General features: G+C 48.6%; 1 protein-coding gene, 4 non-coding genes and 1 pseudogene across 5 annotated transcripts; all 6 read left to right on the forward strand.

Annotated features, from left to right (window-relative positions):
* Positions 1-108: 108 nt before the first annotated feature.
* On the forward strand, positions 109-1,432 carry LOC126537747 (uncharacterized; annotated as a pseudogene).
* A 3,250-nt stretch (positions 1,433-4,682) lies between these two features.
* LOC140217250 (uncharacterized) lies at positions 4,683-5,850 on the forward strand. The gene has a single exon (XM_072287651.1). It carries the CDS (start codon positions 4,683-4,685, stop codon positions 5,811-5,813), a length of 1,131 nt encoding a protein of 376 aa, XP_072143752.1. The 3' UTR covers positions 5,814-5,850.
* A 77-nt stretch (positions 5,851-5,927) lies between these two features.
* On the forward strand, positions 5,928-6,046 carry TRNAL-CAA (transfer RNA leucine (anticodon CAA)). Its single transcript has 2 exons — positions 5,928-5,965; positions 6,001-6,046. It is a non-coding gene; the product is annotated as a tRNA-Leu (tRNA).
* A 75-nt stretch (positions 6,047-6,121) lies between these two features.
* Positions 6,122-6,240, forward strand: TRNAL-CAA (transfer RNA leucine (anticodon CAA)). Its single transcript has 2 exons — positions 6,122-6,159; positions 6,195-6,240. It is a non-coding gene; the product is annotated as a tRNA-Leu (tRNA).
* A 75-nt stretch (positions 6,241-6,315) lies between these two features.
* TRNAL-CAA (transfer RNA leucine (anticodon CAA)) lies at positions 6,316-6,434 on the forward strand. Its single transcript has 2 exons — positions 6,316-6,353; positions 6,389-6,434. It is a non-coding gene; the product is annotated as a tRNA-Leu (tRNA).
* Positions 6,435-11,602: 5,168 nt separating this feature from the next.
* Positions 11,603-11,721, forward strand: TRNAL-CAA (transfer RNA leucine (anticodon CAA)). The gene is made up of 2 exons: positions 11,603-11,640; positions 11,676-11,721. It is a non-coding gene; the product is annotated as a tRNA-Leu (tRNA).
* The last annotated feature ends 3,200 nt before the right edge of the window (positions 11,722-14,921 follow it).

The following is a 14,921-nucleotide window of genomic DNA, read 5'->3' on the forward strand; positions in this document are numbered from 1 at the left end:
TACCGCGCGTTACGCGCCGCTCACTGCGCCCTCTTCTCATGGGACATACAGTATCAGGATGGCCGAGGATTCCACTTCCGGCCACCGAGTGTGACGGACGTGCGCATCATGTGCTCCAACGGTGTGGTATCAGCGGCCCAGCCTGGCCGTGGAAACAGGTTTGCTGGCTCGAGTGACCAGGATTATGAAGTTATTTTGCCGCGGCTACCAACAGGTCGAATTGTTGCAAATACGCTCTTTTTGCACGCCGACGTCAGAGCAAGGCCCTACAAGGTCGAGGATTTTCGTGACGCACTGGTTCGTTTGGCACTGCTCCCCGAGGTTGTCGCCTTGGGGGCGTACCAGATGAATCACATCTGGGCTATCACGTTCAAGAGTGTTGACGGAATGAAGAAGCTGCTTTCAGTCCGTGAAGTGACTGTTAAAGAACGACGGTGCATTGTCATTGATCCCGACGACCAGGACGTGAGGATGAAGATCCACTGGATTTTGTACAACGTGCAAGACGAAGATGTGCGAACAGCCTTTGCACCTTACGGAACGGTGACGGAAGTCGCCAAGGAACGCTGGCGCGTTCAGGGAGTCATGGACAAAGGTTCGTCAACGCGCTGTGTGTCTTTGAAGATGAAGCCTGGAGTCACAATTGATGACCTGCCTCACCAGCTACGCATTGCTGGAGAGCAGGCCCTCGTTGTGGTTCCTGGAAGAGCCCCGCTTCGCCTAAGGTGCCATACTTCAGGACACGTCTGACGGGAATGCAAAGTTCCCTGTTGCAGTCAGTGCCGTCGCTTCGGCCATGACCAATCGCAGTGCGTCAAAACGTACGCAAATGTCACAGGGCACATGAGAGGAGAAGACGACTCCGAACTTCTCATGGATGCGGACGAATCCGAGGAGGCAGCGAGAACAGCAGAAAAGAATACGCCGCAGGCAGCGCCTAACGCCGTCAAGGGGGGCGTGGCAGCGACACAGACTGAAGACCAGACCACTGCGTCGAAGCAGGCTGTTGTAGCCCCGAAGATTGACGCAGCGGAGCTAAGCACAAGTACTGCTACGGAAGCAGTACATGGAAAACCTCAAGAGGAGGGAGAAGGCATGGACGTCGTCCAAACAAGCATGAGTAGTGCTCCAGCAAAGAGGACACACGACAAGGCCTGTGTCGAAGAGGTTCAGCATCCTTCTGCGAGTATCGACGAACCACCCCCCAAATCGGGAGGGCAGCGCCGGCCGACGTTTCGCCCGAAGCCCAACATCCCGCCGGACAAAAAGCCGGCGAAGACTACACCGACGTAGCAACCATGGCTCCCTTCTGGCTTGACAAGGGACGAGAGGCGACCCACAACGGGACTACGACGGCCAGCGCGCTGAGGCTGCGCCAGCCTGCTGCAGAACGCGAGCACGCCTCTTGGGTGGGCTCGAGAACTCTTGAGAAGGGAAAATTGCTGAGCTTCACTTCTCGGTGTATTAAGGCTGAAGGTGAGCACGAAGCCGTTCGGCCTATTTAATTTGTCGCGCAAATGGCAGGCAGAACAGAAGCAGCACTTAAATTTGCCACCTTTAATGTAAGGGGACTGGCAGCGAGGCGGCGTCAGTATCAATTAAGCCGCCTCCTGCTTGAGAACGATGTGGACGTAGTGGCAGTGCAAGAGACTAAGGTGGAAAGTGAAGCTCAGACGAACCGCATGGTTGAGCCTTTTAGAAGCCGTTACAATGTATGCGTGAGTCATTCTGTTGGTACGTCAGGAGGGTGTGCCATTTTAATTCGAAATTCTTTAGGTGTTATTGAAGAATCTGTTACAGTTTTCAACACCGGGCGTTTTGTGATGTGTGATTTTTCGTATCTTGATTTACAGTGGCGCGTAATGTGTGTGTATGCCCCAAATAAGGAAAATGAGCGCAAAGCTTTTTTCGAAATGGTTTAGCCCTATTTGAAGTCTCCTAGATACATTATTCTGATGGGTGACTTCAACTGCGTATGCATGCCCGAAGACAGAGTTACTAACGCGACCATTCGAAACCAGAGCTCATTGCTTTTGAATGCAATTGTCCTGGAGCACAATTTAGAAGACGTCGGGAGTGCTCTGTCAGAAGGTGCCCGTCTGCAGTTCACACATTTCCAACAAACAAGTCATGCAAGACTTGACAGGGTTTACGCGTCTGCTGGCCTGGTCCCAATGTGCAGTGACTACTTGATTAAAAACGTTGCGTTCAGCGATCATTGCATGGTAATGGTTACAATAGGAACGAAGACCAAAAGGTCGAAGTTCAACTGGGAACTATGGAAATTTATATAAGCCTTCTTGAGGATGAACGTTTTGTGTTTACAGTAAAAGAAAAAAATTGACTATTTGCAAACGGCTGATCAGAGGGACGTTATTGGAAAATGGGAACATTTTAAAGAAGAAATAAAAATGATCGCTATAGAAAGAGCGAGTGCGCTGCGTCAAAGCGACAAGGCAGACGAAAAAGAATTTCAGAGCCGCTTAGATTTGCTGCTGAGGCTGGAAAGTGCTCAGCCGGGCCAGTACGAAAAAGAAATAAAAGAAACAAAAAATAAGTTAGAACTGATGGATAAAGAGAAATATAAAGGAGCGGTCATACGCGCACGTGCAGAACGGTTGTGGTTTGGCGAGACGCCGACAAAGCGGTCCCTGTGCGACGTAAAACGATATGCAGTAAAGAACGATATAAAAGCGATAGAGTACAAGGGCGAAATGGCTCGTGACTCTAATACTATTCAACGTGCGTTTGTTGATTATTACGAAGGACTACTGGGTCACGAGTCACGTGTTGAAGAAGGCCTCGCGGCGGAGTTCTTGGCACTGATGCCTATCTTAGAGGATGATGTCAAGCTGGGGCTCGAGGCATCGATTAGTGCAGCGGAAGTAGAGCGCGCAATCGACGAGTTAAGCTCCGGAAAATCACCTGGTCCCGACGGGCTGGGCGCAGCTTTTTACAAAGCGTTTAATACCCCTGTCACACGGGCACCCGCGAACTCCGTTGAGCATGAAACTCCCTAACGGAGATTGACGGCAATGGAGTTGCAGCCGTGCTACACGGCACAGCGCGAGCTTTCGACGGGCGCCGCACGGAGTACAAACGGCGCTGCTGCGCTTACTTCCGCGTGCAACTGTTCACATGTACGGTCGCCGTTAAAGTAATCTATGTGCATTTTTTTAACGCAATATGTAATAATATAAAATCACAGCGAGAATCTTTGCGGTACATTACCGCAAGACTTTTGTTTTCCAAGCATAGCGAAGTTGCAAGCGATGCTGGCCACCCTGCGCTCTTGCTTTCGTGCGTGGGCAGAGCGGGGCACGTTGTTGGGCCAGTGCGCTTCGAGTTGTGATTCCGCTGTGTAATCGCGCGTGTCCGTGTGTTCGCGGTGCGCCGGGATCGCTCATGGTGCGTGTCACCCGGAGAATTTTACCCGTACGGCTTGAACGATACGTGCGGCTCCCGTGCATATAAAAACAAACAAAATGGCGGAACGACGTTTCCCTATGCAGCGTGGCGAAGTATTGGTGTAGAGAGTACAGGTGCTGATGCCCTTAAAAACAAATTAAAACTTCCATTATGTGGCATATATACCAAGGCAAAAAAAAAATAATGCTAAAATTTGTAAATGAACCAGTTACGACGATTTTACTAGCGTCGTTTTCTGCAGAACTGTAGCTGCCTGGGAACGAGAGTACTCCATCCAACCGTAATGGTCATTGCCGAACTCCCTTTGCCCAAAATCTCCATTTAACTTCCTTGGCGCAAGGGAGACCGTGTGACACGGAGCGCAACTCCATTGGCGTAAAGACGAAGGAGTTCAATGGAGTTCGCGGATGCCCGTGTGACAGGGGTATAAGTCTGACATGGCGCATATTCTACACAGCGTAATTCAAGAAACATACGAAAAGCAGATGATGCCTCCGTCCTTCCGAAGAAGTCACATTGTCCGAGTACCGAAGAGTGAAGACCCGGTTAAGAGATTGTCAGTCAGAGGGTATCGGCTCATAAGTCTCACGAATGTGGACTATAAAATATTCATGAAGGTTCTGGGCAGAAGGTTGCAGAATGTAATAAAAGCTATCGTAGGCCAGCACCAAACGTGCGGGATTAAAGGACGTACGATAACGACAAATATTCACGTAGCACGGAGCATATTAGAATGCTGCGATGCTTTTGATAAACGTGTAGCCATGTTGCAACTGGACATGGAAAAGGCCTTTGACCGCGTCAACCACCATGTTCTGTTTTGTATCCTCGAACACGTGAATGTCGGCCGAGTGCTCTTGGAAGGTGTCAAAATGGCATATGCTGGTTGTACGGCAAACCTTATTGTTAATAAGCAGCTGAGTGAAAGTATCACAGTTCGTTCTTCCGTGAGGCAAGGGTGCCCATTGTCTCCATTGTTGTTTGCACTGTATCTCGAACCTTTTTGCCTGAAAATTATATCAAACGAAAAAGTGCGTGGCTTCACGATGTTGTCCACTGAAGTTAAAGTACTTGCGTATGCGGATGATATCGCTATATTTTGCGAAGATAGGGAAAGTCTAACTGAAGTGGTGAAGGACGCGGCTAGGTTTTGCAAAGCCTCCGGAAGTGTGATAAACTGGGAAAAGTGTTTTGGTTTCTGGCAAGGAAAATGGGATTATGCGCCTGAAATGTTTGAGAGCGTTCAGTGGGCAATGTCACCTGTCAAATACTTGGGAGTGCCACTAGACCAATATCAAGAACCTGCAAAATATTGGGAAGCGGAAAATGAGCGCACACGCGAATGTACGCACAAATGGGGTGGCCGCGATCTTTCAATTTTTGCTCGGGCCACAGTATGTAACCTCTTTTTGGTGGCCAAGGTATGGTATGTGCTGCAGGCACTGTGTATGTCACGGACCAGCGTCCAGAGATTGCACCGAGTTTTCGCAGTGTTCATTTGGGGGTCGAGTTGGGAGAGGACAAGTCGCACAAATCTATTTCTGTCCGTTGGAAAGGGTGGCCTAGGTTTGGCTCATTTGTTTCTTAGGCAACTTGTGTCAAGATTTATGTTCCTCCGAGACCAACAAGATGCTTTCCTGCGTACGGTAATGCAAATTTGGTTGAAAGAGGCACTGCCTGAATATGTTGTATCATCCAGCCCTGTGAAACGCGTACGGGTGCGGGGCTTTCTTTGGGAGGTTGTGCGCGCTTTTCAGTGTTTAAAAGTTCGCTTTTCTGCACAGTATCTTGCTGATGTTAGAAGGAAACAACTTTATAAAGACCTTATTGATACTATGTTGCCTATACCTTTGTACCGTTCCATATACTGTGTTGGCTCTGAAGGGAATGTACTGAAGAGAGTGAAAAAGATGTCGGTGCGGCCCTCAATGAAATCATTCTTCTTTCAGCTGCACACTGGCACACTGCCCGCGAAACCATGGCTACAAGAGAAAGGAATATTTGTCCCATGGTCCACAAACTGTCTAATCTGTAGAAAACCGGAGACTATAGATCACATGTTCCTTCACTGCACAGACGCTGTATTTCACTGGGACGTCTTGCAACGAACTTTAAAAAAGGAGCTTCCAATATCACCTTACGGCATAAGATTTCTATCGGTAGATAGCGGTGACGAAGTGCCGTGGGACATGTTTATGCTTATAAGCTTACACAGTATATGGAAAAATCGAATGGCGTTTAGGCATGCAGATGAAACTATCCTCCCTGTACGAGAGTATCTCATTGAAAATGTTTCTTATGTAAGAGATGTGTTTAAGGCTCAAAAAGAACAGCCGGAATGGCTCCCATTAATGGATGACCTCGCCAAACTGAAACGCTTTTAATCCTTTGGTGTGAGCTGGCCAGTGCACCGCTCGCATCTTTTACTTGTGAAGCGATATTAGTGTTTTCTATGTCTTTCATTGTCATGTACCAAGAAGGTAATAAAGAAAAAAAAAGTCAGGATGGCCGAGTGGTCTAAGGCGCCAGACTCAAGGGATACCTTACCCAGCGATGCGGGTTACACGGGAATTCTGGTCCACGTATGTGGGCGTGGGTTGGAATCCAACTTCTGACACAATATTTTGCATTTCTTTTATACCGCGCGTTACGCGCCGCTCACTGCGCCCTCTTCTCATGGGACATACACAGTGTCAGGATGGCCGAGTGGTCTAAGGCGCCATACTCAAGGGATACCTTACCCAGCGATGCGGGTTACACGAGAATTCTGGTCCACGTATGTGGGCGTGGGTTCGAATCCCACTTCTGACACAATGTTTTGCGTTTCTTTTATACCGCGCGTTACGCGCCGCTCACTGCGCCCTCTTCTCATGGGACATACACAGTGTAAGGATGGCCGAGTGGTCTAAGGCGCCAGACTCAAGGGATACCTTACCCAGCGATGCGGGTTACACGAGAATTCTGGTCCACGTATGTGGGCGTGGGTTCGAACCCCACTTCTGACACAATATTTTGCGGTTCTTTTATACCGCGCGTTACGCGCCGCTCACTGCGCCCTCTTCTCATGGGACATACACAGTGTCAGGATGGCCATTCCACTTCCGGCCACCGTTGTGTGCAGACGTGGGTAACATGGGCTCCCAAGGAGCGGATTCAGCGGCCGTTTCAAGCCTTGGAAACAGGTCTTTTGCTTCAGTCGACCAGGACTACCAAGTTGTATTGCCTCAACTGCCAACAGGTCAGGTTGTCACGGATACTATTTTTCTTCATGCGGATTTACGAGCGCGCCCATACCGAGTGGAAGATTTTCGCGATGCCTTGGAAAATCTTGGAGCACTTCCGGACGTTATCGCTTTGGGGGCGTACAGGATGAATCACGTTTGGGCCGTGACATTCAAGAGCGCTGAAGCAACGAAGAAAATGTTGTCAAAAGGGGAATTCCGAGTGAAGAGTCGCCGGTGCCTGGTTATTTAACCCCAACGACCAAGGCTTACGAATGAAACTGCACTGGCTTCTTTACGGGGTCAGCGACGACGAAGTACGTGCGGCCTTGGCTCCCTATGGAAAGGTTCCGGAAGTAACGAAGGAAAAATGGCGCGTACGTGGTATCACGGAAAGAGCATCGACAACCCGCCTAGTGGCCATGAAACTTGGAGCCGGAGTCACTATCGACGACCTACCCCACCAGTTGCGTGTAGGAAGCCAACTCGCCCTAGTTGTTGTGCCCAACCGAGCACCATTATGCCTCCGTTGCAACACCACTGGCCACATTCGACGTGACTGCCGTGTGCCTCGCTGTTCCCAGTGTAGGCGCTTCGGCCACACGGACCTAGACTGCGTGACCACATATGCGAGCATCACCGGAAAAGCAACGAAGGACGCGGAAGCAGAGCTCATGATGGATGAAGCAGACGCTGAAGAAGCCGCTGGTGGGCGAAAGCAGGCCGACACAAAGAGCGCAAATCAAAAAGTTGCCCCCTACCGACGCGTGGAAAGGTGTTTTTGCTGATAACACCACACCCCAGACAAACGGAGCCCCTGTGACGGGGGAAACACAAGAGGCGAACAAAGTCAAACCCGTAGAAGCAGCGCCGGGTGCGGAAGCAGAAGCGGACGCACAGCCAATGGAACTTGAGCCAGGTGCTTCTACCAAGAGACCGCGCGACGATGCAGGCAGCGAAATGGGCAAGCCCAGTGCAAGTAGCGGAGAAGAACCGCCCACCAAGACAGTCGTGAAGACCGGCCTTCAATTGGGCAGACGACCCAGCTTCAAACCGAAACCCAGCCTCCCTCCTGACCGGAAAACTCGGGGAAATAAGCCCTCGTAACAACGAGGGTCAACGCATAGAGCAGCGATTCCACCACTTACGAACACCGAGCACCTACCATGGCATCAAGTCCCCTAGCAACAGAGCCACAGCGGCATCGACCCGAGAACTGCTGGCTGGACGCGACGTTGCCCGTCGCCGACAAGAATCGACCGAGTGGCAACATAAAAGATCGAGGTAAACTCCATGCGGTCCACCTGTTTCAGATTAACCATGACACTTAACCTTAAGAAGCCCCTTCGCCTAGGCACTTTAAACGTTCGCGGTTTGGCGAGCAGGAGACGCCAGTACCAATTAAGCCGGCTTTTTCAAGAAAATGATTTAGATATTGTCGCCGTGCAAGAGACAAAGGTGGAAGGCCAGGAACAGACGGACCGCATGGTGCAACCATTTAGAGCAATGTATAACGTCTGCGTGTGTCATGCGGTTGGAACTTCTGGAGGATGCGCACTCTTTATTCGTAACAGTGCTGGTATTGTAGAGGAACAAGTTATTATATGTGGAACTGGCCGATTTGTCATACTTGATTGTTCTTTTTCTGGCTTTAAGTGGCGCATTTTGTGCGTGTATGCTCCGAATGATGAATGTGCACGTAGAATTTTTTTTCAACAGCTAGAAGAATACCTGAAGTGCGAGCGATACCTTATATTGATGGGGGATTTCAACTGAGTGTGCAGAGCACAAGACCGAGCTAATCAAATGAAACGAAAGGATACGAGCGCACAGTCTTTAAACATACTTGTGAATGATTATGAATTAGAAGATGTCGGTATTCTGTTATCGACAGGCAAAGTTTCCGTTTATACGCACTATCAAGGTGAAAGTCATGCGCGATTAGACCGAGCTTATATTGCAATGCAGCTCGTGCCATTGTGTCAAAATTACGAGATTAAACATGTATCCTTTTCTGATCATAGTCTAGTGACGTTTGATTTAGGGCAAAAACGAAAAGAAACGAAATTTAATTGGGATCTTTGGAAGTTTAATACCAAAACTGCTAGATGATGAAAGCTTTATCAGAGATATAAGTGAAATGATTAATTCCTCTATGACAGCGCAAACTAATCACTGTATTGAAACATGGGAAACTCTCAAAACTGATGTTAAGAGAAAAGCGATAGAAAAAGCTACTGGGATGCGCCGCAAGGAAAAACAAGAAGAAAAAGAATTAACAAGCGAACTAGAATTGCTCATCTCTACAGAATGTCAGAACGCTGGATCTTGCATGAAGCAGATAAAGGAAACAAAAAGTAAGCTCGAACTTACCGACCAAGAACGATACAAGGGAGCCATGGTACGAGCGCGAGCGGAACGATTGTGGAATGGGGAAACGCCTACTAAACGGGCGCTAAGTGACGAGAAGAGATATGCGACAAAAAATGAAATACAAGCAATAATATATCAAAACGAGGAAACTTCCGAACCCACAATGATAGAGCGAGCATTCGTAGATTATTATCGTGAACTGCTTGGGAACAAGAAAAAAATAATAGAAGGGTTTGAGCGAGATTTTCTTCATCTTATGCCACGTCTAGAAGATGACATTAAAGCAAGCCTGGAATTTCCAATCACATTGCGAGAAATTGAAGACGCTATAGATGGACTTGGTGCAGGAAAGGCTCCCGGGCCTGATGGTTTAGGTGCGCCCTTTTACAAGGCTTTCAAATGTCAGCTCAGCCAATTATTGCATAATGTCTTCAAGGAAATGTATGCAACACAGCGAATGCCGCCATCGTTCCGAACGGCTCATACAGTGCTAATCCCTAAGTGCGAGGATCCGGTTAAACTGATGTCAGTAAAGTCTTATCGACCAATAAGCCTCACGAACTGTGATTACAAAATATTCACGAAAGTGTTAGCAAAGAGACTTCAAAGTGTTGTAACGCGACTAGTGGGACCGCATCAAACATGTGGAATCAAGGGCAGGACAATTTCCACCAATACACATGTAGCTCGCTGTGTTCTTGAGTGCTGTGATGCTCTCTCATGTCGGGTTGCAGTGTTGCAACTAGATTTGGAGAAAGCGTTTGACAATGTGTCACATGAAGTACTATTTTCAATATTAGAGTATGTTAATGTCGGTGGACTGATATTAGGAGTAAAAATGGCCTACTCAGAGTGCAGCACACGCATCATTATAAACAAGAAGTTAAATGAACTAATCCAGCTTCTCTCCAGTGTGAGGCAGGGATGTGCAATTTCCTCATTACTTTTTGATATTTACTTGGAACGTTTCTGCTTGAGTTTAATTAATAGTCAAAGTGTACGCGGTTTTATGCTTGAAACGGCGGAAGTCAAGGTCCTCGCATACGCTGATGACATTGCTGTCTTTTGCAAAGATGCCGAAAGTATCAAAGAGGTGGTTAGGTTGACTGGCGAGTTTTGCAAGGAATCTGGCTGCAAGATCAATTGGGAGAAGACCGTAGGTTTCCGGCATGGAGAGTGGAGCGAGAAGCCTGAATTATTTGCTGGCATCCAATGGACAGCAATGCCAAGAACGTACTTAGGTGTCCCATTACAATGTTATGAAGACACCGAACTGCATTGGAACGAGGAAACAGAACGCTTGAAAGAGAAGACGCAGGGATGGCAAGGTCGAAATTTGTCAATGTTTGCCCGTGCAACTACTTGCAATCTATTCTTAGTGGCCAAGTTATGGTATGTTATGCAAGTATTGTTTATGTCGCGTACTAACTTACAAAAAATTAATAGAGTCTTTGCAGTGTTTATTTGGGGAGGAAGTTGGGAACGAACGAGTCGAACTAACCTGTTTTTGTCCGTCAGAAAAGGTGGTCTTGGTCTGTCGCACCTGTCTATCAGACAGATTGTGTCGCGTTTTATATTTTTAAGAGATCAGTGTAACCCATTTCTGCGTACAGTTATGCAAGTTTGTTTACACAATGCACTACCTGAATTCATCGTCTCTACAAATAAGACTGCGATGCACCGTATAAAAGGTTATTGGCGCGAGGTTGTTGTAGCCTTTCGCATGCTTAAAGTAAGGTTTTCCATAGAATACTTGAGTACAGTAAAAATGAAAAACCTCTACAAGGATTTGCTGGATGTTATGTTACCTCTGCCAGTGTACAGAAGAATATACACTGGAGGCTGTGGACAAGACGTCTTAAAACGGGTTAAAGGAATGCCGATACGACCGCATGTAAAATCCTTTTTCTTCAAGCTCCATATAAACACTTTACCTGTAAAAAACGTGGCTACAATATAAAGGAATGGTTGTACCGTGGACAGTCAACTGCATACTGTGCCAAAAAAACCAGAGACAATAGAACATGTATTTATTGAATGCTGGGATCCCATATTTCACTGGGACATCCTTCAGCGAACTATCAAAAAGGACTTACCTATTACACCACATGGAATCCGATACTTACCAGTTGAGAATCACGGCGACATTCCCTACGACATGATAATGATACTCAGCCTCCATAGTATATGGAAAACCCGAATGTCGGTAAGACATGCCGACACTAACGCTCGGCCTGTAAAGTCAGTCAGTCAGTCAAGAACTTCAGTGAGCTTCTGAGGAGTTTCAAGCCGTTAGAGATCCCATACGGGGAGCTCCTCGGGCCGAAACCGTAGGCGACGCCCAAGTCGGGACGGGAATGTGGTGACGCTCCGCCAGCTCAAGGCCGTCCAGAGGGCCCAAGAACCGGCCTGTAAAGGAAAATTTTATTGAACATGTAGGGTATATGCGAGAGCTGTACCGAGCCCAGCCAGAAACACCTGATTGGGTTACACTGTTTGATGAGTTGATCAATTTCGAAAGTTTTTGAGATCCTTCTGTTTCTGTATGATGTAAACAGGCAATAAAGAAAAAAAAAAAAGTCAGGATGGCCGAGTGGTCTAAGGCGCCAGACTCAAGGGAAACCTTACCCAGCGATGCGGGTTGCACGAGAATTCTGGTCCACGTATGTGGGCGTGGGTTCGAATCCCACTTCTGACACAATATTTTGCGTTTTTTTTTATACCGCGCGTTACGCGCCGCTCACTGCACCATTTTCTCATGGGACAGGACTGCATACTGTGTGTGAACTTGTTTTGTGTGCGTGTATGTTCATATGTAATGTAACTGCATTGATTTGACACTACCATTATTTCCATGCAATAAAGAAAAAAAAAAAAAGTCAGGATGGCCGAGTGGTCTAAGGCGCCAGACTCAAGGGAAACCTTACCCAGCGTTACGCGCCGCTCACTGCGCCCTCTTCTCATGGGACATACACAGTGTCAGGATGGCTGATTCTACCTCCGGCCACCGAGCGTGACGGACGTGTATATCATGGCCCGCTCTACGGAGCTCTACGGCGCCCGCTCCTACGGGGCGTAGGAGCGGGCTCAGCGACCCAGACGGGCAGCGGTAACAGGATTTCTGCCTCGGACAACGAGTATCAAGTTCTTTTGCCTAGTCTGCCAACAGGGTGTTTTGTTTTGAATACGGTTTTTCTACACTGTGATATCAGGGCCCGCCCATACCGGGTGGAAGATTTTCGCGATGCGCTCGCTCAGTTATCGCTCCTGCCGGAAGTGGCTGCTCTCGGGGCCTACCGTATGAGCCATGTATGGGCCGTGACCTTCAAGGACAGCGACGCGGTGAAAAAGATGGTCAGCGTTGGAGAGCTGCAGGTCAAAAAGGGCCGGTGTCTCGTCATCGACCCCGCCAACCAGGACGTACGCCTGAAAGTGCATTGGCTGCTGCCCAGCGTTCCTGACGAGGACGTACGTTTTGCCTTCGCGCCGTTTGGAAAGGTCACCGACGTCGTCCGCGAGCGCTGGCGGGTTCACGGCGTGGCTGATAAGAACTCAACAACAAGGCTCGTTACGCTGAAGTTAAAGCCGGGCGTAAAGCTCGACGAGCTTCCGCATCAGGTGAGCGTCGCCGGGGACCTGGCTCTCGTGGTTGTGCCGGGCAGGGCTCCTCTCTGCCTACGCTGCCGCGGCACGGGCCACATTCGTCGCGAGTGCCGTATTCCACGGTGTGGTGCCTGCCGACGCTTCGGTCATGAAGACAGTCAGTGCGAGCGCACGTACGCTAGCGTGACCGGACCTGTGGGCAACGAGGACAACTCTGCCCTACTCATGGACGAGGCGGACATGGAAGACACGTCGTCCGCGGCGGGTGAAGCAGCTGACGTCGTGGCAAAGCCGGCGGTACGTCTTGAACAGGAGGAGAAACAAGTCGCTCAGGCTGTCGCCACAGGACACCAACAAGCGACTGCAGAGGGCACCGCGGCCATACCGAATGCTGAAGAGAAAACCCCACCTGAGGCGGAGGTGACCTCCTGCCTCGTTGAACCAGAAGGCATGGATACCCTTACCGGCCCAACTAGCCAAACGACGGGGAAACGGCCCCACAACCAGACCGTTAGCCGGACGGCGAAACAGGACGGCAGCGGCGGAGACGAGCCACCGCCCAAAGCGCCAAGTATAAGGAGGTCGACCTTGAAGCTGCGGCCGAACATTACGGTCGATCCAAGGCAGGCGGGTAAACCGCCTCCGTAATTTCGTGCTGACTAGCTCGAGTGGGGTTGGGGGGTTGGTGAGTGCAATGGCCGTCATCCTGAGCGCTAGTTTTTTAGAACCTTGCCAGTAAGGGGGGCCCAAGTTGCACTTGAGTGCCCTTTCCGGAAGGTCGAGCGGCGTCTCCTTTAAAGGCATTCCACGTGGTTATCGGCGCACCTTTATGAGCGCTCATACCTGTGTAACTGTGATGGGCACCATTATACCGTGTAGCCATGGCGGTTAATATTGAAGGAACGCTACGTGTAGCCACGTTAAATGTAAGAGGGCTGAGTGCAAGAACACAGCAATGTCAGCTAAGTCGTCTCCTCTTGGATAATGACTTACATATAGTGGGAATCCAAGAAACTAAAATTGAGAGCCAAGAGGTAACCGACATAATGGTGTCCAATTTTCGTGCTCACTTTGATGTGTGCGTTTGTCACGCTGTTGGTGGATCAGGCGGCTGCGCTATATTCCTACGAAATAATTTTGGCATTTGTGTGCAATCAGTGTTTTCGTGTGAAACTGGGCGTCTCTTAGTGGCCGATTTTTGTTTTCGTGATGTGGATTACCGTGCTATTTGTATCTATGCACCGAATATTGAAACGGACCGTCGATCTTTCTTTGAGCTTCTTGAAGTGTACGTAAACTGTTCCAAGGTCGTAATACTGCTGGGAGATTTTAACTGTGTTTGCTATACTGAAGACCGAGCAAAATGTTCACGCGTTCGTAATAAGAGTGCTGAATTTCTAAACGCAGTGGTGCATGATTATGACCTGGAAGATGTGGGTAGTGTTTTTGCCAGCGGTACTCGCCCGCGATTTACCCACTTCCAGCGTGATAGCCACGCTCGATTAGATAGATTATACGTGTCAGCCGAATTAGTGCCCTCATGTTGTGAATATGATGTGCAAGCTGTAGCATACAGCGATCACTGTTTGGTAAGTGCCACGTTCGGGAAAAGAGAAAGCAAACACACCTTTAACTGGGATCTTTGGAAAATGAATGCGCAGTTGTTACATGACGATGCTTTTGTCGATGCCGTAGTGAAGGAATTAGAAAACCTGACTTCAGCTAAGCCAGTAAGCTTTGCCATTTAATGGGAAGAATTGAAACAGAAAGTCAAAAGATTGGCCATTCAAAGAAGCAGTGTCATTAGACACAAACAGAAACAAGCAGAAACAAATCTTCGCCAGCAACTGCAATTCTTTAATAGCATGGAAAGTGTCGAGCCTGGCGTGTATGTTAACGAATTAAAGAAATTGAAAACTGAACTAGAAAGGATAGATACAGAAAAATACAAAGCAGCGCTTGTGAGATCAAAGTCTGAGAAGTTGTGGGCGGGAGAAATTCCAACGAAACGAGCCTTATCAGACGAGAAAAGGTACGCATGTCGGAAGGAAATCCGCCAGCTAGCTAAAGGCAATCACGTTACGTGCGACAAAAATGACATCAAGCAAAGGATCGCCGATAACTTTAAAGCCATTTTAGGTTATCCGCGGGACCTTAAAGATAGCTACGAAAAAGAATTTCTCTCATTGATACCGAAGCTCGATGAAGAAGTTAGGACACGGCTGGAACTACCAATAAGCCTGAGTGAGATAGAGTGCGCAATAGATGAGTTGTCCATCGGTAAAGCACCTGGGC

This window comes from Dermacentor andersoni, chromosome 4 (assembly GCF_023375885.2).
Source record: "Dermacentor andersoni chromosome 4, qqDerAnde1_hic_scaffold, whole genome shotgun sequence".
Lineage (NCBI taxonomy): Eukaryota > Metazoa > Arthropoda > Arachnida > Ixodida > Ixodidae > Dermacentor > Dermacentor andersoni.

Bases quoted from the DNA above. Each gene is read 5' to 3' on its own strand.
- LOC140217250 (XM_072287651.1), top strand. From the start codon at position 4,683: ATGTCACCTGTCAAATACTTGGGAGTGCCACTAGACCAATATCAAGAA.